The sequence below is a fragment of the Macadamia integrifolia genome, chromosome 11, assembly GCF_013358625.1.
Source record: "Macadamia integrifolia cultivar HAES 741 chromosome 11, SCU_Mint_v3, whole genome shotgun sequence".
In the NCBI taxonomy this organism is placed as follows: Eukaryota; Viridiplantae; Streptophyta; class Magnoliopsida; order Proteales; family Proteaceae; genus Macadamia; species Macadamia integrifolia.
In genome coordinates, this window is record NC_056567.1 from 6,283,183 (window position 1) to 6,304,306 (window position 21,124).

General features: G+C 38.2%; 1 protein-coding gene across 2 annotated transcripts; it reads right to left on the bottom strand.

Annotated features, from left to right (window-relative positions):
- Positions 1-1,898: 1,898 nt before the first annotated feature.
- LOC122094293 (copper transport protein ATX1-like) lies at positions 1,899-19,093 on the bottom strand. 2 transcript variants are annotated; one of them, XM_042665053.1, is made up of 4 exons: positions 18,925-19,093; positions 4,008-4,083; positions 2,097-2,286; positions 1,899-2,060 (listed from the first exon to the last, which is right to left on the bottom strand). In XM_042665053.1, the coding sequence occupies exons 1-3, from the start codon at positions 18,931-18,933 to the stop codon at positions 2,123-2,125; spliced, it is 249 nt and encodes an 82-aa protein (XP_042520987.1). In that variant the 5' UTR covers positions 18,934-19,093; the 3' UTR covers positions 1,899-2,060; positions 2,097-2,122. The 2 variants fall into 2 exon arrangements, with proteins under 2 accessions (XP_042520987.1, XP_042520986.1); XM_042665052.1 differs by having other exon boundaries at positions 1,899-2,286; positions 18,925-19,088.
- Positions 19,094-21,124: the final 2,031 nt, after the last annotated feature.

Sequence of the window (21,124 nt, forward strand, 5' to 3'; positions counted from 1 at the left end):
TACACGGAAGCACCAAAAACAATCTTCCTAAGGGACTTAATGCGGGACTTTTCTTTCAAGTGGTTAAGGACCCATTTCCACTCACTTTCAAAAGATCCAATGCTCCTAGTAGAAGGCCAGCAGCGATAGCTAATATAAGACCAACAATCCACATGGGAAGGGGGCATGCAAAGAAAAGAAAGGCACAGGTGCATATAATGTTCTAGGCCGACGAGGAGAAGAACCCATTTGAAGATTTCTTCCAGATGACAAGGTCACTAGGGCCACAAGGCAGCCAAGGGATCTTACAGAGGGTGTTCCATGTATCAATTAGACTGGGGAAGTAGTAGGACTAGGTCCCAATCACCATCACAGAAGATGGAAGAGGCTAGGGCAAGCCTATTGCTTCCAGAATCATAAATTTTTTTATCCCCATAGGCATTCATGAGGACACCATGCGGTTACTAATTGTCAAGCCAAAGGATGGTGGAGGAACATCATCAATATGGTACGAGATTGAATATAACACAAGATGTCTATGTTTCAAGATTTTTTTTCCGAGTCCAAGATGAGTTTTGGGGAGTGGAATACAGTCCAAAGGGGGAATCATTCCTAAGATATCGAGTATAAACCCAAGAAACCCATATGCCATCTACTGACAACCTTCTAAATGAGCTTAATAATCCCCGCTATGCAGACCTCTTTAACCTTTTTGAGCCCAAGACCCCTCTCAATTTTGAAGACAACTAAGGACCAGCTAATAATGTGAATAAATTTGTTATTGTCTCAAACCTTTTCAAAGGAAAACACTCATGATGAATTCTGTACTCGATGTTGATCAAATGATGAATTCTATACTCGATGTTGATCAAGCTTATTTTGAAGGCTAAGGATGCTGGTTGTCCTTGGGAATGTTATAAAGTTGTGTTAGAGATTCAATTATATTGTACTAATTTAATCAAGACCTACAGACCTTTGTTTTTTTCTTAGCTAATAATCACCTCATGGCCTTGGAGCATAGCCCTGTCCCTCCATATGTCTATTATAAACTCCCTAATCTCTCTTTTTGGCTCAGGTCTAGGAATGAAGTGGTGGTTTTTTAAGCCAATATAGCATACAATGCCATGATTAGGAAATCTTATCTATCCATTTATAATCCGGATAACAATGTTATTATTTCTTTTCTTTAAATGCATTTTTCTTCTTCTACCAAAAAAAAATTGTTAGGTTTGCTCGAAATCTATCGGAGCAAGGTAGCTTAGGGACGTGGAGAGGATCCGTGTATGGGGGTGCTTATGACTTTATATATTCTTTTTATTGGTTTGTTAATTTTTCTTTATTTTCAAAAATAAAAAAATAAAAAATTATAGGGGTGCATGCTATGAAGATTGGCGTAAATGTTAGGTTTCAAACTAAAATTCAACTTTTATATAAACAGAAATGGATTATTCATCACATGAAATCAATATTCCATCTTATATACTAGTAATAAAAAAACATAACCAGTGCACAAAGCTCCCACCAGTGAGATCTAGGGAGGTTCATGGTGTACTTGTATACCGATAATACAAACCACAGAAGAAATGTCCCTTAATGATAAATGATGCAAGTTAAAAACATGCAGATCCTAGAAAATGGAAAACATTTGTTGATGGAATGACCAAATATGTTAGCATGAGAACAATTTCCACCTTTCATTAGGCCAACTGCCTCTTCAGGGGATGATCAACTTTAAGTCATGGGCGACTCCCACAATCATAGGGCAGTTAACAAAAAATTCAATCTTCAGATTTCAGATTATGGTGGCCCGGGAAAATAGCCACCCACAGGTGGAATACCCCTGATCTATGACTAAATGGGGCCAACACGGTACACATACACGTACACGCACATTATCTCATCAGGAAGATCATACGATATACGGTTTTCCCAATTCATATCTTTAATGTTTTATGGCAACCCATTCAATCAATGCAGAGAATGTCATCAACAGAGGCTAACAATCAAGTACTTTCAAATACTGGCCATTAAAACAGTTCAAAGTACACAAACTAAGTCCACCAAATCAACCTATAGCCACTGCTTTTCTTCTACTAGAACCATAGTGCGTAGCCACTTTTACACATCAAGGAACAGCAACAGCTTAAGCAGAAGCAGGTTTTGGTTTATCTTCACCTTGTGCTTCGGCTTCCCAGAAGGAAGTCTTCTTTCCTGTCTTGGACACAGTCTGCAGAACTGCTTCAGGCTGTACATTGCCTTTCACAGTCACCTTCTGCTCCTTCAAATCAACGTCGAAGGACTCCACACCTGATCATAGTCATAAAGAAACCAAATCAAAACCAGAACTAGGTGCCACAACCAAAATTTTTGCTCGCGTCCTACGCCTGGTGCGGATTAATTATAAGGACGTCATACAAATAAGAAAAATGAAAGCTGACAATAAGCAAAAGTTGAAATGGCATTTGTTCACACACCATTTTAACATGTATGTACTACAGTCATGAATTGAAAGGGTACCGTATTCAGCCACTCAGTCAACATATCGGACATGGTCATCTATCACCAAACAAGTGCATAGCTAATTTTTTTATCCAAAGATGATAGCTGACGCATGCAACAGCATTCACATTTAGTCCATGCATGTACTCAAATACACAGAGGCATTACTCGCACATATATCTGTGTACAAAGCCATCTCACATACGAGAACCTCAATTGCCAACCCATTAGTTCAACCATTTGTGGAAGAGTTCTTACATTCAGTCTGAGAGGGTGCAAGAAATGATTAAAGATAGCCATGTGCAGAACTCAAAAGTGTATGGAGTTTTGTCAAATGTTTTTTGTGATTGTATTTAGAACCAACATATATTGTGGCTATTGAGGTGAAAGTTTGTTTCTGATTGTAAAAGGAAATTTGATGTCATTCAGGTAATGATGCGGATCCGGGTTCCAAAAACTGAAATCGAATCGCTTATGGACCCACAAAAGAACAAATAATTCAACTTAAGCAAACCAATGGCAATATTGTAATTTCTGGTACAATTTAGAACCCCTTTTGAGTGAAATAGCTCAATGGGGACAGATCTGGAATTAGCCCTAAAGGAAAAGTTCAGTTCTGGAAATTATTTGGTGATGGGGATAAACTGAAATAAAGTTTAAACGCAAGGGTTCTACTGTAAAACAAGAGACGGGTATAATGGAAAATTAAAGAGTAAAATAAAAGACTAGAAGAATCGTGGAAGAGAAAAGGGAAAAAAGGCTATCGTCTACTTCCTCATAACCAGCGAGAACCAGGAAAGAGAACTTGATGGCAGCTCTTGCAATCAGACTCAATCGACCCAGGAATTCCAAGATGAAGAGTCGCCTAGGCCTGCTGAGTTGATCCAAACCATTAAAGTTCAAGAGATCAGGCAGTGTTTGGATTGCAAGCTTCTGAAATGTGGGTTCAGCGACAGTTGCAGGTCCATCCGTGTAGGGAAGGTTGGTATTATCAGTGAGAGGGATTTCAGCAACTAAAACCCTAGGAGTTCTGATCACCCGGTGGGTACACCCTTCGCCCAAAGCTTCAGAGTTAACACATAGCCTTCGAGTGGGATTTTAAGTCCAGAACAGAGCAGTTCCAGAGAAGGAGAAAAATACAGCAGGAGAAGTAAGGAAGGAGAAGAAGAGAAGTTCAGGTACAGATAGACTATTAGAAAGGGGAAAGAAGAGAACCACCCACGGCAGCCATGGTTTCACACCCAAAAATCTCAATCAAGTTTTAATTCTTCAAAATCTAAATTCTTCTCCATTACATGAAGCATAACATTGGAAGCTAATTAAAAATGGAAACTAACCTAAATAGCAACTGAAATAAAAATCCAATCTTCCTACTAACTTGACCACACCCTACACTAACAATTAAGGAAAGCAAATCAAACTACTAAATTACTTCCAAAGTTTCCCACGCCCAACTGCATCAAGTAATGTCTAGTAAAAAAACATCAAAGGCTAAACCACAGGTAGCTAGAAGTGAAGGCTATGCAAACCTTGCATTTTCCCAAGCACCCTCTTTACAGCCCCAACGCAACCTTCACAAGTCATACCAACTTTGAGGACAACTGTCTGCACTTGGAATCAAAAGGAATTTCAGGTTAGAAATATGAGAGTAATCAAGAGTATTACCCAAACTTCCTTTGGAGTTAGAAATCTATAGTACCCCAACACAATGCCTTATAATATATAATCGAAAACAATATGAAGGAAATGGAGGTACAACCATTTGATAGTACACTTATTTGAAGTTTTCCAGAGACAAGAAAGAAAGGCAAAGCTGTGTCCCTGATTTTAGACGCTATTTCAGGAATCCATTAAATACTTGTAATTTTCACGGATCTCCATGCTGTCATAACAATTACTTATTCTCAAGGCTCAAGTTGTTGGCACTTTTCTCAAACAAAAGGTGATGAATTTTCTTTTTCTTCTAAATAAAATACTCCATTATTTATCAGGCTGCCTAATCTCATCATAGTTACGATAATCAAAATTCGAAACTATATAAATCAATGTTGAAGGAATGCAATTATGGTCAATAAATCCACAAATGAGCATGTGTTCATGGGGAGGAGGGGGGGATATTCTAAGCCCCCAAATCAATCGAACTAGTGGAACATTAAAATTCATATCATTCAGTTTCTTTCCATGGATCAAAGAAGAGGTGAACAGGCTACTACATGAAGTGCTATGAATATTCTCCTGTCCAATGCATGTTGTTCTTGTAATGTTTTTATTGCATCTTTTAGTACTTTAGTAGTGCTTCTCAAAGGCTGGACAGATGTCCTACATTACAGCCTCTAGTATCTACTTTGTAATGTTCTAAAATAGAGATTCTATTTTGAAGAAGACTGAAGTTGTAAGGGATTGTCCCTACCATACATAGGGGTTTCCTATTTTTTTTAATTTCAATTAACTTATAAATAAAGAGTAGAGTATCAGTTATGCAAAACTCATATTTTCTGGTCTGGGGTTTTTGGGCTTCTAGCTTCTATCTCTTCAAAGATTGAATCTCTTATGGCTTCCTTCCTTTGAAAAGGTCAGGATAGTGCAATTTTTCTCCATCCCATAAGTTGGGGTAAGGTATGTCTTCCAAAAAGGGAAGGGGGTCTTAATCTTCGTAGAGTTGAAGAGTGTAATATTTCAGGGATTGTTAAGCTTATCTGGAATATTGCCTCTCGTAAGAAGAGCATTTCGGTTGACTGGGTGTATGCTAGATACCTCAGTCTGACTCGATTTGGACTACCCCTTATCCTTTGGATATAATTCTTAAATATAAGCATTTTGTGTCTGAGAAAATTCAATCTTCTATTGATGATGGCTCAAACACATATCTTTGGCTTGACAATTGACATCCTGATGGTGTCCTTATTTTAAAATATGGTGACAGAATCATATATGATGCTGGTTCGGATAGGTTTGCTAAGGTTTCTTCCATCTTGAGAAATGGGAATTGGCTTCCTGGCCCTAGTAATTCTCTCTCTCATAGAGGTTTGGAAGAAACTCCCCAATATTCTCTTTAAGCCTAGGGATAGTGGGGATTCTGTTCAATGGGATAACTCTACTAATAAATCCACCAGTTCTATTGCTTGGAATCTGGTGCGCATTAGAGCTCCTTTTGTTCCATGGTTTAGAACTATTTGGTTTAGTTCTTCCATCCCTAGGCATTCTTTTACTGCTTAGAGAGCTGTGACTAAATCCCTCCCCACTCGGGTGTTTCTTCTTCAAAGAAATATACCCATTCCCAATTGCTGCCTTTGTTGGAACTTTATAGAAAGTGTGGATCATCTTTTTTTCTCCTGTCCCTTTTCGAAGTCGGTTTGGAATGGTATCCTCAAGAAATGTTGGCCCCTCCCTCGAGTTATCCTTTCTTTTGACAGGGAATGGGAGTGGATCTTAAAAGAATTCAATGGCAAAACTTCTTATGATATTGTAGGTAAGTTGGCTTTTTGTGTAGCAATTCACCATATTTGGTGAGAAAGAAATAAAAAGAGATGGATTTTCTCTTCACGTTCTATTGATCAAATATGGAATGCCATCACCTTCGAAGTGAGGAATAAAATCCTTTATAGGTATGTCAAGTGCCCAGATTCTTTTAGAAATAGGCACCTTGCTTTAGCTTGGGATCTTCCACTTGTCTCCCCTTCCCCCTAACTTTGATGAAGCCTCATTTCTTTTGTTTCTCTCCTCCCCCTTCTTTTAGTGTACCATTCTTTTATTGGTATGTAATTTGCCCCCACCCCTAGTTTTTCTTGTATCCCCCTTGTGTTGGGATAGGTGCGCATGGGGGCTCTAGTATTGGGCATCGCACCGGTGGCCCAAAGTCTCTGCCCAGATCCCGGCTCGAACTGCTGTCGCGCTGGCTGGACATTAAGGAAATAAAGTTGCACCTTCTTCACAAGTCCAGGCTTTTGGATGACTGGCAAGCGCTTGATCCAACACCTTGATGGTTGTTGATGCAGTTGGGCGATGGATCTAGGGAAAGTTTAGTTTTGATTTGATTTCCCTTTGGTTTTAGAAACAATTTCTTTTGGTATTATTTAGTTTCTAATTTTAGATTAATTTTCATTTTAAATTAGCTACCATTTTGATGTTTGAGTTTTCTTTTATAAGCCATGTAATACTCTAGTAACGAACAGATTTTGAAGAATAGAAATTTGATTAAGAGTTGTTGGATTTGAAACCATGGCTGCTGATTCCCACTTCTTCTTCCTCAAAAATTTTCTAGTTTCTTCTCTTCCTTCTCTTTTCATTCTCTTCTTCCTTTTTATTATTCTGGTTTCCTTTTCCTTCTCTGATATTCTTCTTCCTTTCCTCTCTGTATTCTGGTTTTTCTTACCCTGTTCTGGGTGACAGTTGCAGCCCTATTGAGGCACTTCGAACTCAGCTGTGAGTGAGTTGTTTGGGTCAAGCTATTGGTCAAAGGAAGCCCTCCCCAAGGTGACCCTAACCCTTGAATCTCAGGTCTGAAAGTGATCCCAGCTGTGAGAGATACATCTGCAACCCTACCCAGACCTGTACCTGCCACCCTTGTGATTCCAGGAGTTGAATCTGAACCTAATACTTGATCGGTTGGGTTTATGTTGGTGGGTTTGATAAATCTGGGTTATGCGATCCTATACCTGCAATTTCAGCCCAAGCCTAGGCCTAACTTGTGAGATCCTTCACTTGGAGTAGAGGCAGCTCTCGCCGGTTCTGAATTCTATCGTGGGTGTTGTAAGTTGAAGGCTGATTCTCTAAATTTACAAGTAAGGACAGTTATTTATAATTACAAGAAAACCCCCCTGTCCTCGAAATTATGTACTAATATTCCCCTATTCTATCAGTAATTCCAGAATACCCCCCTCTTCTAATTTTTTATTTCAGTTTGACCCTAGTATCTATTTCCATCTCTTTTAATTGCTAGAGTTGTGCCTGAAGTTACAATAATCCCCCTACTTCTTTGAAAACTGTTTTAGTTGTTAATTGTGGGCCCATAAGTGATCCGATTCCGACTTTTGGAACCCGGATCCGCATCAAGTGTATCAGAGCCAGGTTTTCTTGCAATTTCTAACCATGACAGATCACATCACCAATGTTGAGTTACACAAATTTTATCGTGAGTTAGCTGAGAACCAACAGAATACTGATGCTAGGCTTGAGAGGACTGAAGCCAAGTTTGACAAGTTTATGGAAGAGATGACTGCCTTTATGAAGAGGTCCAACAAGTGAGCTGAAGAAGGATCCTCTACATTACATCCTTAGCTCAACACTTTACGAATTTAAGATACACCTCAGAGGCAGCAACTTGATCCAGTTGTCCCCCAGGATGTTACCCGGCAATTTTCTGACAAAGATTATGGCATCAAAGTTGAGGTTCCAGAGTTCAGTGGTGAAAAGGGACCTGAAGAATTCTTAGACTGGCTTACTAAAGTGGAGAGGATTTTTGCATATAAGTCTCTTCCAGACGTGAAGAAATGTGAACTCATCCTCACCAAGTATGTTGGGTATGCATGTTCATGGTGGGATGATGTACTACATGAAAGATTTGTCAGAAGACTTGGATCCATTACCAATTGGGAGGTCATGAAGCAGATCCTGACTGAAAAATTTATTCCTCTTAATTATGAAAAGGTAATGTTCCATAAATTACTTAACTTGCAACAAGGGAACAAAGATGTGGATTCTTACACCCTCGAATTCCACAACTGTTTTCAAGGTGTCGACTTCAGAAAACACACCAGCAACGGGTGATGCGATATATCAGTGGACTAAGTACTGAGATTTGACTTGAGTTGGCTAACACTGATTTCAGGTCTGTTGATGTGGCAGTGGCTCATGCCAAGACAACTGAAGAGAAGTCCATTTATTAGAAGGGAATGCTCAAGACTTCTTCAGTTTATAGACTTCCACCACGTACGAAGGAAAAGAAGCCTAAAGCTCGCAGAGTTAAAGAAAAAAGGTCAGAGTTCGTCAAGGATAGTGATTGGGTGAAGAACATCAGATGCCATAGTTGTGGCGAGAAGGGTCACTACTCCAAGTGTCCCAACAGGACTCGTTCTGTGAATGCAGCAGAGAAGCAACCAACTGAGAAAAGTAAGAATGAATCTGCTTTATATCCTTATCCCCTCGAGGAAGATGATATGTTCGACTATGGTGATGAGGATGTAGAAACTCATTCAGCTAGTCTTTCATCCTTTTCAAACAGACTAGTTGACAAGGCTCATTTTCAAGCAGAAGGGTACTCTTCTGCACGGTTCTGAACCTACTAATGTTCATACAGTTGTTGATACCGGGGCAGAAACGAACTTCATATCTACTGAATTTGTTCAAACACACAACCTTCCACAAAAGCAGCTTTTCAAGAAGATTCACGTGCGAGGTGTTGAACTCACAGCTCGAGAAGAGGCCACTGCAGTTGTTCGAGTACACTTACAGTTTAGGCTGTTACAGTACCATGTCACATGTTTTGTCACCCCATTGGTGCACCACAACATTCTCCTAGGGCGACCTTGGCAGCGACATGCAGCCATTCTTTATGATGGAGCACGGAACACCATCAAGGTGAAGCAAGGAGGTCGTATATACTTAATGAGGCCACACGCATTATCCGACATGCCTTGTCGACTGACTCCTGCTCCAGTGACACATCAGCCTACTCTCCCTCTTCTTGGTGTTATGTTCTCATATTCTGCTTTGAGATACGTGTCACCTCATCAATGAGCAACTTACAAGGGTATCTTGGGAACACGACCTAACTCGACGAAGTCGAGTTCATTCAAGATTGGGAGAGCTGATGCAGTTGGGCGATGGATCTAGGGAAAGTTTAGTTTTGATTTGATTTCCCTTTGGTTTTAGAAACAATTTCTTTTGGTATTATTTAGCTTCTAATTTTAGATTAGTTTCCATTTTAAATTAGTTTCCATTTTGAAGTTTTGAGTTTTCTTTTAAAAGCCATGTAATACTTTAGTAACAAACAGATTTTGAAGAATAGAAATTTGATTAGGAGTTGTTGGATTTGAAACCATGGCTGCCGATTCCCCCTTCTTCTTCCTCAAAAATTTTCTAGTTTTTACTCTTCCTTCTCTTTTCATTCTCTTCTTCCTTTTTAGTATTCTGGTTTCCTTTTCCTTCTCTAATATTCTTCTTCCTTTCCTCTCTGTATTCTGGTTTTTTTTATCCTGTTCTGGCCGACAGTTGCAGCCCTACTGAGGCACTTCGAACTCAGCTGTGCGTGAGTTGTTTGGGTCAAGCTGTTGGTCGAAGGAAGCCCTCCCCAAGGCGACCCTAACCCTTGAATCTCAGGTCTGAAAGTGATCCCTGCTGTGAGAGATACATCTGCAACCCTACCCAGACCTGTACCTACAGCCCTTGTGATTCCAGGAGTTGAATCTGAACCTAATACTTGATCAGTAGGATTTATGTTGGTGGGTTTGATAAATCTGGGTTATGCGATCCTATACCTGCAATTTCAGCCCAAGCCTAGGTCTGACCTGTGAGATCCTTCACTTGGAGTAGAGGCAGCTCTTGCTGGTTCTGAATTCTATCGTGGGTGTTGTTGTAGGTTGAAGAAGGCTGATTCTCTAAATTTACAAGTAAGGACAGTTATTTATAATTACAAGAAAACCCCCTGTCCTCGAAATTATGTTCTAATATTCCCCTATTCTGTTAGTAATTCCAGAATACCCCCCTCTTCTAATTTTTTTATTTCAGTTTGACCCTAGTATCTATTTCCATCTCTTCTAAGTGCTAGAGTTGTGCCTGAAGTTACAATAATGTCCCTACTTCTTTGAAAACTGTTTTAGTTGTTAATTGTGGGCCCATAAGCAATCCGATTCCGACTTTTAGAACCCAGATCCATATCAGTTGTTTTGTCCCCTCCCCTAGGTTCTTCATTTGTTTGGGCTTTGGCCTTTGGATAGCCTATGGCTTGGCCTTGTATTTCCTTTTTTCTTTTCTTTAATATATTTTCATTCACCAAAAAAAAAAGAGTAGGGGATCATACCGAACACCATTGATTTGAGAAATATAACTTAGCCTTGAGTTTGTGAGTTCTGTGAAGGACAGAGTATGGTTTTATGGGACTCAAAACTGTTCTGAGGAGATGCAGTAAGGAAACCTTGGTGGGATGCCAAGGCTGTAATTGGTGGAAATCCTGCCCACAGTTAGGTGAGAGGCCTACCATATCCTTTCTTATGTTCTTCTATTTCTATCATTGTATTTTTCTTTTCTCCTTCTTTGTTGGTTGAGGTGCTGATATTGTTTCTGTTTCCATTCAGTTACAAATCACACATTACTATTGAACATCGATTTCAGGAGGTCATTGATGTTCTGTTCTAAACTCCCTTTGCCGGTGCTAACAAAATGTTTTGACTCCAGTAGTTATGTCTTTAACCAGTTGCTAATACTGATCTACTTTCTATTTATGTACTGTGTTTCTATTGTCAGTTTAGTTTCTATTTTCTGTCAAGCTTTAGTTTTACTTCCAGCGCCAGTTTCTATTCTTTGTAAGTTTCCATTTGCTTAGCTTCTGATTTCTGAGATCTATTGCTAATTTCAAAGGCTTTCTTAATCGGCTTATTGGAAATTTTCTATTTTCATATTAGTGTCTTAACTTTAAATCCAGCCATTGGATCTTGACCATGTTTTGAGGGTTTATTCACCACCTTATCTGGGACACTAGACCTAATTTCTGTCCTAATTAGGTAGACCTACTGCCATTCTGCTGTCTTTTTGAAATCCTAATCTCTGCCTTTGAGTGACTTAGGATCCCAATATTTTAGTAAACAAGCTATGGAGGGACAGCAGAGCCACTAAGTTGATGGGATGCTATCGAGTGTAGCTGAATTCTGCCTACAATTGAGGGATGATCAAGCAGATCTTATTTGGCATCATTACAAAACTTGTGGAAGAGTTTTCTTTTCAAGATAGGGAGAATTGATGTAGTTCAGAAGAACAAGACAGCCAGCAACGAACCAGACAATCAAACTGGACCAAGATCGGACTAATATGCTTAATTTTGAATATCCAATTGATTATTGTATGATGCAGATTCATCACCAAAATGGACTTGTTTTATTAGAAAAAAAATCTAGGGTTGGGTTCTATATACATTAGGCCTTTGGTCCATTAAGTTTTTAACGTAAAGGCCACTTTCATGGGCCACAAATATGGGTAGTAAGAATGCATACGAGATTTCCTTTATTAATTAGTTTTATTTCATGTTAATTTGTTTTGGTTCAGTCGAATTGAACCATGGTCCAATGTTGGTTCAATTTAAGTTGTCCCTAATTATTTATTTCATTGTCATGAGTCCACACCAAACTTTAGTCATAGGCATGTTAGGACTTAAAGTTTGACTATGTCACTGAGTCAGTTTCCTTTAGTATTTCAGTTTCCTAGTCAGTTTAGGTTATCTTATTAGTTAAGGATTAGGTAAGGCCTTTCCTTTTAGTGTAGGAGTCTATATTTGAGTCTTCTATATAAGTTTGTAAAGGAGGCTAGCATTGTACACGAACTTTGATTAATAAAAAGGTTTTTGCTGATCTCCTTCTTCATTGGTGAATAATCCCTTGTATTCGATCAAGGTTCCTTATGTTCAATCAAGGCCGGCTGGTGTTTAATCCATCAAACCACCTTGCGGTGTGGAGTCTGGGTGTTTTCTCTATGCTATTCTTCTATCGTTCTTCCCCTCCATTAACAAGTACGTTTAAGGTCTAGTTAGTTTCTGCAATTCATCTTCTCATACAAACTGTTCTAGTTTTGAAATTAAATTCTGTTCTAACACGAATTCATAGGCAAGGCTTTTTTGGCATGAATTTTAATTAGGTGAATCCAACCATTAGAATTCATTCATCTTTTAACTAGTTGATTATCACCATCATAGAGAGATTTGATCAAATTTTCTTGGTGGTCATCTCACCATCTGATTTGCTATTATTAACCATTCTCCTAATCCGGATTTTTATTCTCTGAGAAAGGACATATTTTGGTACTGTTGTGATTATTCAATTACAACACCACATTAAGTGGTATTAGAACATAGCAGAGAATAGTTCATCAAGGCTTCCAGATCCACCTGATCCAATGGCTAAGGTATTGGAGATGTTCCAATAGTTATCTGAGAGGGTGAATGGCAGCCAAAGGAGCATCAATGAGAGGTTGTCAGCAATGGACAATCGAATTACTACACCCACACATGATACTCACATTCCACCGGAGGATGAGATAGGGAATCAAGCACATTTTATAGTTCATGTTCATAATTGGAGGTTCATAGGTAGAGAGGTCCACAGAGAGGTCTTACAGTGCAACCAACTTTCAAAGAGCATGTACGGTGCTATTTTAATGTTGATCAGCCTACACTCAACCGACATATTGATGATTCACAGAAGGTCAAGCTTGAACTCAAATACACTAGTAAGTATGACCCCCAGGCGTTTTATGATTGGCTACCAAATCTGCCTGATTATTTAGATTGGTTTGAGTTATCTAAGACGAGGAAGATGAAATTGGTTCGAACTAAGCTAGCTGGTTTAGCGAGTGGTTTGAAGAGCATAATAGAGCACCCGTTGCATGCGCAGAGACGAAGCAAGAACTGGGTGATAAATTGCCACCAACTATGATAGCTCAGTTGTAGGACAAGTTCACTCCTCTTCTGTTTGACTCTCTCTTTCTCGTACTGGCATTGAGGAGAACGTCATACAGGTGTAATCTCGGTTCAAACTGGGGCTAAGAGCTGATATCAACAGAGAAATTCTGTTACATATGCTGTGAATGTTCAGGATTAATTCCAGAAAGAAATTTGTGCAAAGAGTTGTTAGCACCCACACAAAGAAGGTTTGGATATCAAGCTGGGGAGAAAAATTTTCCAAAACCTAAAACCACCACAACACCCCCTAGACGTGCCACAATTCCTACACATCATGACAACAAAGGGAAGGCACCTATGCCCAGCAGCTCTAAGGTTTGGTATTATCATTGTCAAGAGCTTGGACACTTTGTAAAAGCTTGTCCACAACATCAACATGTGAATACGGTTGCTAAAGTAGAATCTGAGAATAATGGTCCTGATATATATCCATATCCACTTGAGGACTGGGAAATTATTGAAGATGAAGACACCGTTGTGAACGAAGAAGGGTCTTATGGCATTCATATCTTGGTGGTTGGATCTGAGGTAGAAGATTCTACTGAAGAAGTCTACGTTGAATATATCAAAGTAGACAAGGCTAAACACTGAAAGCTGAAATGGAATTCAGGAAAACTCCACAAGAAATAATTAACATTTGAGTTAGCAACTCTATGAATACAACATTCAAAGTTGATATTGATTTAGAGGTTAAGCATACAAAGTTTGTTATGCCACCATGGTCCTTTGAAGAGAAAGTCCCACGTCTTGAAGACTACATCCCTAAAATCTACAAGTGACCGCAATTCTGTTTGGGAATGGTCAAAGTTGCAACTCACATGTTGTTTCCCCCTTGTCAATACAAAATTCAAGCTCGATTTTTTTCAAGCTGGGGAAATTTGATGCAAATTCATCTGCTAGGAATAAGTCTATGTCGGGTTCTATACATATTAGACCTTTGGTCCATTAGGTTTTTTTTGTAATAGACCACTTTCATAGGACTAAAATATGGGTAGTAAGACTACATACGGGATTTTCTTTATTTGTTAGTTTTATTTCATGTTAATTAGTGTTGGTTCAGTTTAATTAACCATGGTTCAATGTTGGTTCAATCTAAGTTGTCATAGGCATGTTAGGACTTAAAGTTTGACTATGTCATGGTTTAAAGTATCTCTGAAACCGATACGATACCCTCCGATACGTATCTTAAAGTTAGCCGGCCGATACGATACACTGATACGATACATGGAATTTTTAAAATCCTTTCGTATCGATATATATCCTACGATACATACCGATATGCACCAATACACTATCGATACGTACTGATACTCTATGAAAAATATAAAATCGAAGTGAAATATAAATTTTGGTATGTATCGGTACATATCGGTGAGTATTTGTATGTATCGATGTGTATCAGTACGTATCGGTGAGTATCGGTATGTATCGATTAGTACGCATCAGTGAGCATCAATATGTACTGATATAATGCGCTGCGATCATATAATGGCCAAGATTGGTATTTTTTCAGAAAACACGATTTTTTTAGGGGTTTTTGTTAGATCAAACACCAAGAAACACGAATAAAGAGAGACAATAGATCCGTACGACACAGAGATTTAACGAGGTTCACACACCAGGGTGGTGTGCTACGTCCTCGGGCGAAGAAGAAGATGATTCACTATGTAGAAGAAGGATTACAATCTAGCAGCGGCGAGGAAGAACTCGCCCTGAAACCCTAGCTTCGTGAAAACCCTAGAATACAATGACTCTCAACAAGCAACAGTACATTATATATATACTCCAAATAGCGGTTCGACCCATCGGGTCACGGTCGATCCGGTCGAACCATACCGCGGGGGCTACGCCCCCGCACCCCCATACAAGATCAGTGATGGGCTCTCTGCTTCCATCACAGATCTCAGAAAAATTCCCATTCGGGTCGCCACCAAAATATGTCGGATCAGGTCAATCTTCAAAACGGGTCAAGAATTCGAGACAAACTTAACAATTTTTGTTCCAAAGTTGCTGCCAGCCATATTTCTCTCTAACTAAAGTAAAAATCAAGGTTGGGAATAAGGATTTTACATTTATGGGACAACTACAAACCTTGAATTCTTAGTACGATACCCTTAATTTAATGTTTATACATAATACATGTTATCAATAGATTTTTTTAACAATTTTTTTGTGCAAAAGTGTTTAAAAAGGTGTTTCATATCCATTTATGTGCGTATCTTTAGTGTATCTCCTATACGATACGATACCCTCCGATACATATCTTAATTTTGGTCGACCGATACGGCGACCGATACCTATACTTTAATCTTTGGTCATGAGTCAACATCAAACTTAAGTCATAGCCATGTTAGGACTTAATCAGTTTCCTAGTCAATTTAGGTTACCTCAATAGCTAAGGATGAGGTTAGGCATTTATTTTTTATTTTTAGTGTACAAGTCTATTTTGAGTCTTCTACATAAGTTTGTTAGGGAGGCTAGCATTGTAAACGAATTTTGATTAATGAAAAAGCTATTGCTGCTCCTTCTCCATTGGTGAAGAATCCCTTGTATTTGATCAAGGTTCCTTGTGTTCAATCAAGACTGGTTGGAATTTAATCCATCTAAACCACCTTGCGGTGTGAAGCCCAAGTATTTTTATCTCTATAATATTATTCTATCCTTCTTTCCTTCCATTAACAAGTAAGTTCAAGTTCTAGTTATTTTATGCAATTCCTCTTCTCATACGAGTTGTTCTAGTTTTGAAATTAAATTTCGTCTAACCCGAATTCATATGCAAGGTTTTTTGCATGAATTTTTATTAGGGCAATCCAACCATTAGAATTAATTCATCTTTTGACCAGTTGTTAATCACCATCATAGAGAGATTCAATCAAATTTTTCTCTCAGATCAGACCTGCTGATCTGGAGATATTTGCAATCTCCCTATTCTTCCCTTCCCTGAGTTCCCTCTCTTAGCTACTGTTGTGTTCATTATATTGTTAATTCGATTTCTGATTTAACTAACCTGTTACTTCAGAGAATCATAGTCTGGGTTTAGAATCAATCTATTAGTTTATTTCTTTGTTCTGAACTATATTTGATTGGCCAATTTACTAATTTTCCCCTGTCCTAGCACAACTAAGATTAACTCATATCTTCTGATGTAGCCCTTGGAAAATCTAAGATTTTCAGAAAGTGTTCGTCACTATATTTGTTGAACTCGATTTGAGTTTAGTGGTCATTCGACCAATTGATTTGTTGTTACCATTCTCCTAATTTGGTTTTTTATTCTCTGAGAAAAGGTCCTATTTTGGTATTGTTTTGATTTTTCAATTACAGTACTACATTATTGGACTATGGGCTTAACATTTTTGGGTTTACTGTTGTAATGGGTGAATCTATAAGCCCAAATATACGGATTTGAGTCCTATACCGAATTAGTGTTAGTTTATAATTTGATAAGAGTGTTTCTAGAAGGCTAGATATATGTCCTACATTCCAGCCCCTAGTTTCTATTTTGTAATGTTCTAGAATAGCTTCTATTTTGAAGAAGATGTAAGTTGTAAGGGATTCTCCCTACCATACATAGAGGCTTCTTATTTTTCTTTATTTCATTGAAATTATAAATAGAGAGTACGGAATCATACCCACTACCATAGAATTTAGAAATAATTTAGCCTTGAGCTTGCGAGTTCTGTGAGAGATTGAGCATGGTTTTGTGAGATTCGAAACTTCTCTACTGTGGGATGCAGTATTGAAACCTTGGTGGGATTCCTTCTCCACAGTTAGGTGAGAGGCCTAACATATCTTTTCTTCTATTCTTCTATCTTTTATCCTTGTCTTCTTTTTTTCTCCTTCCTTGGTTGAGGTACTGAGATATTGTTTCTGTTTCCAATCAATTACAAATCACATATTACCATTGAATCTGACTTCTATGTGTAATCTTTTTTTTTTCTGAACTGAAGTCCCAGGATCAGTCAGCTCTGTGCTCAACTCAACTATCAATTTCAAGAGTTTATCAATGTCTGTCCTAAACTCCCTGGGCTGGTGCCATGGTTCAAGATCTCGGCGAGATCTCGTTAATATTTCGTTTTTTCAAGAATGTGAGACGATATGAATGGCGAGATACAAATTGTACAAGAACTCGACCAAGTTCTCGCCAAATCTCGCCTCTCTCTCTACTTTTTTGAAGAAAAAACACCAAAGAGCAAGGATTTTAGTGCTTTTGCTTGACGATCTCTAGTCCTACACTCATTGAAGCTTAAGGCAGAAAATATTACCTCCTCATCCTCATTTGGAGTTACTTTTCTTATATATGATGTCTTTTAAATTCTTATAATTATGTTGTGTCATGTATTGATTATGGAATGTGGATTGTGAAATAGAGCATACTAGCCTAAGTTCCAAAGAGTCGGAGACTACTTACATAGGATATAAAGTCAAAGTACAATTTTAGGTTTGATTTTAAAAAACTGATCTTTCCATTGTGTTTAGAAGGCCTAAAATAGGGTAATAGCAACTTTCAGGGGGCTACAATGACCATATAGCCACCGAGACCAACCACTAAGTCGACCAGGAAAAAATACATGATCTCGATGAGATCTGGCGAGATCTCTCTTTTTTGGATTAGCGAGATGGGGGGCGAGAGCGAGATCTTAAACCTTGGCTGGTGCTAACGCAGTGTTTTGACTCCAGTTGCTAATACTGATCTATTTTCTATTCTCAGTATAGTTTCTATTTTCTGTTAAGCATCGGCTTCTAATTCAAACATCAGTTTCTATTTGTTAAGTTTCTGATTTCTGAGATCTATTGCTATATCCGGTTTTGGGGCAGCTACTCTAACTCTAGAACTCTAACTCTAGCTCTAGTTACACCCTTGGCTAATTTCGCTTCTTTTTTGTCTATTTTCATATCTGAATCTTCAATTCCAAATCCAGCCATTGGATCTTGATTAGATTCCAAATCCAACCATTGGATCTTGATGAAGTTTTGAGGTTTGTTCACCACCTTAACTGGGACACTTGAACTGAATTATGTCATCATTAGGTAGACCTGTGAAATTATGGTTCAACATAGACTTGTGATTTTGGTTTCTATTTGGAATCCTATTCTCTACCTTTGAGTGACTTAGGATCCCATTATAAAGTGTAAGCTTTCCCATAATTTCCTCAGCCCACCCCCGCCAAACAAAAAAAAATAAAAAAAAAAATCTGAGGCAATATAATTGTTCAGTCCCAAGGAATTTATAATTCACATATCTTCTTCCCAATAATTTCCAGAATCTTAATCACAGAAATTCAACTTATCATATTGCAGCACACTCTACAAGTTTCATTATGAAATTTAAAAATTGATTGAAATTGGTTGGTGTGGTAACACAGAAGATAAAGTCATCAACCTCACAGGTTGACCTATGAGCTTCAAAGCACAAAACAAAACCAAAGGAAACGCATTGAAAAATATTTTATTTTAGGGCCTCAAAGCATGAAACAAAACCAGAAAATTCGATTTTTCAGAACGGATGTCGGATGCAGAGCAGGAATTAAAATTATGGGTAGATAGTGAACAAATGAAATGCGTCAAAACAAACCCTAATTAAAAGACAGCAATAGTGATTATAGGAACACATCACCAAGAAAAGTAGAAGGGGATCCATCAGAAACTATTTGCAAAATAAATAAAAATGATCAATTTTCCTCATTTAGAGCAGAGAAATATAAGAAGAAGAGAAAAAAAAAAAAAACTCCAAATCCTAAGAAGAACAGAAGGGAGAAAGAGGGGGGAGAAGCACGGAGAAATACCTCAGCCATTATCGCGGAGTGAAAGATACCGAACGAGAACAAATGCCGTGAGTTGGACTTGAACCTCCCTTGAGCTTCGTTTTAAATAGCCCAGCAATGTGAATGACAAAGCGAAAGGCGGCTCACAGCTCACGCACCGAGTCGCGTGGAAAAAGGTACTTCCCTTCTTTATTTTTCTCGACGAAAGGAGCCATAACAGCTGACGCAGGAAAAATCAAGACATAGGTGGACGCAGAAAGACCTCTTTACCCTCACTGTGTGCTACTGCTTTCGTGTGTCCTCTCCCATTGATGCGCCTGGCTATTATGTCACACAAGCAGGATTCCCCCATCCCCTTATTTTATAGAGGAATTATAACTCTCCTCCCCCGAACTTTGGAGAAATATCAAGTTCTCTCATGACTTTTTCATTAATTCACTCTCCTCCCCGAAAATCAAAAGATTCTACCACTTGATAGTACCTGTTAGATTTTGTTGTTAAGTGACTAGTAAAATTTTTAAAATTCCCAAACTACCCTCTAGTGAATCGATTAAAAGAAGAGGACTTCTCTTCTTCAACGACTCCTTCAACGAGAAAAGTTGTGTCGCATGTTCCCTAACGCCGCTCACCGTGCATGTTCCCTAACGCCGCTCACCGTCGTCGCTCACCATCGCCGCTCAACGAGAAGACAAAGGTTTCTATTTTGGTGAGTTGCAGCCATACTCACTTGAGTTGAGCATTTTTTTTTTTTTTTTTTGAGTAATTATCACTCCCCTCTCTGGTGAGAAGACGCTGCTCACCGAGAAGTCCCTGCAACCCTGCAACTTGAGCCAAAGTCTTAACTGAACCATCTCTTCACCGAAAGCCAGCCTATTTGGGATCACAGTATTGGTATGCTCTATTTTCCCTGCTTAAAATCAAAGCCTTGTGTTCCTAGAAATTCATGCTTATGCTTTGTTTTATTTTCTACTATTCCTTTGGAAGAAATAGGGCATCTCATTTACACTTGTCAAATGGAAAAGTAGTTCATCTTATATATCTTGTCTGAATTTTTTTTTTTTTTTTTTTTTTTTTTTGTCCTTCTGAAAATAGGGAATCTCATTTGGATGGTTTTTTTTTTTGAACTCTCTAACACGGTAAGAATGGATTTGATTGGTACAAAGATGGCCCTAAGTAGGGAATTGCCTTGTTAACAGTAACAAGCTTAAGCAACTGGTGGAAATCCTCTCATTTTTCCTCTTCATTTTATTGTTTCCATTGTTTAGATCCCATGTTGTCCCCAATCCATCTTCCAAAAATTCAGAAATTAATGCTATTTTTTTCTGAATTTTGGGTTGCTTTTAGAGGGCAAATTTTTTTGTTCCCTCTTTATTCTATATTTGTGAAATCAATGCCATATTTTTTTTCTTGAATTCAGCTTCTAACTATGTGAAGTCAATGTTATTGTGTATATATGACAGATAAATATCTACTTCAAGTGTTCGTTGTAGTAATGTTGATTCATTAAAGTACAAATGTGTAAGGTGTAGATGTAACTGAAAAGTTTTCATAAGGATCTCAAAGACAGTTGATAATCCAAATAGGCTTTTTTACAATTGTCCAAAATTACATGAATGTAACTTCTTTTTGTGGTGTGATCCCATTAACCCACCATCAACTGAATTGTCAAGCAAAGAAGTATCAACAGACAAACCCACAATACTCTTGCAAGAGTTTCAAGATTTGCAAGGGGAGTTCTATAACTTACAAGTGGAGGTCCGTGAGTTGCGTGAGGAGTTGCAGGTGTTACGAGAGGTGATACGCAGGTTGCAACAGGAGGTGAGAATTGAGAAGTTTAGATTGGATATGATAGAGAAGTTAACAAGATTGATGAAGTTGATGTGCCGCTTTTTTGTAGTTTTCTTTGTTGGTGTACTTATAACAATTTTTATTAAAAAAATAGTGGGACTAAAGTTTAGATTGGATGTATCTGATGAAGCTGAATATTGAGTGAGGCATTGGGTTATTTAGATTGGATGTGCTTGATGTAGTTGAACATTGATGTACTTTGACTCTATCTTTTATGAATGAAAATGTTATATCCTTATAATGATATGTGTATTTCCGTAGTATTACATTACTATAGTAAACGTGAAAGTAATGATCAATAAAAATTTTGGTAGGATTTCCCCACTACCATTGACTACCTAAAAATGACCTGATAAGGAATAAAAAAATTTGG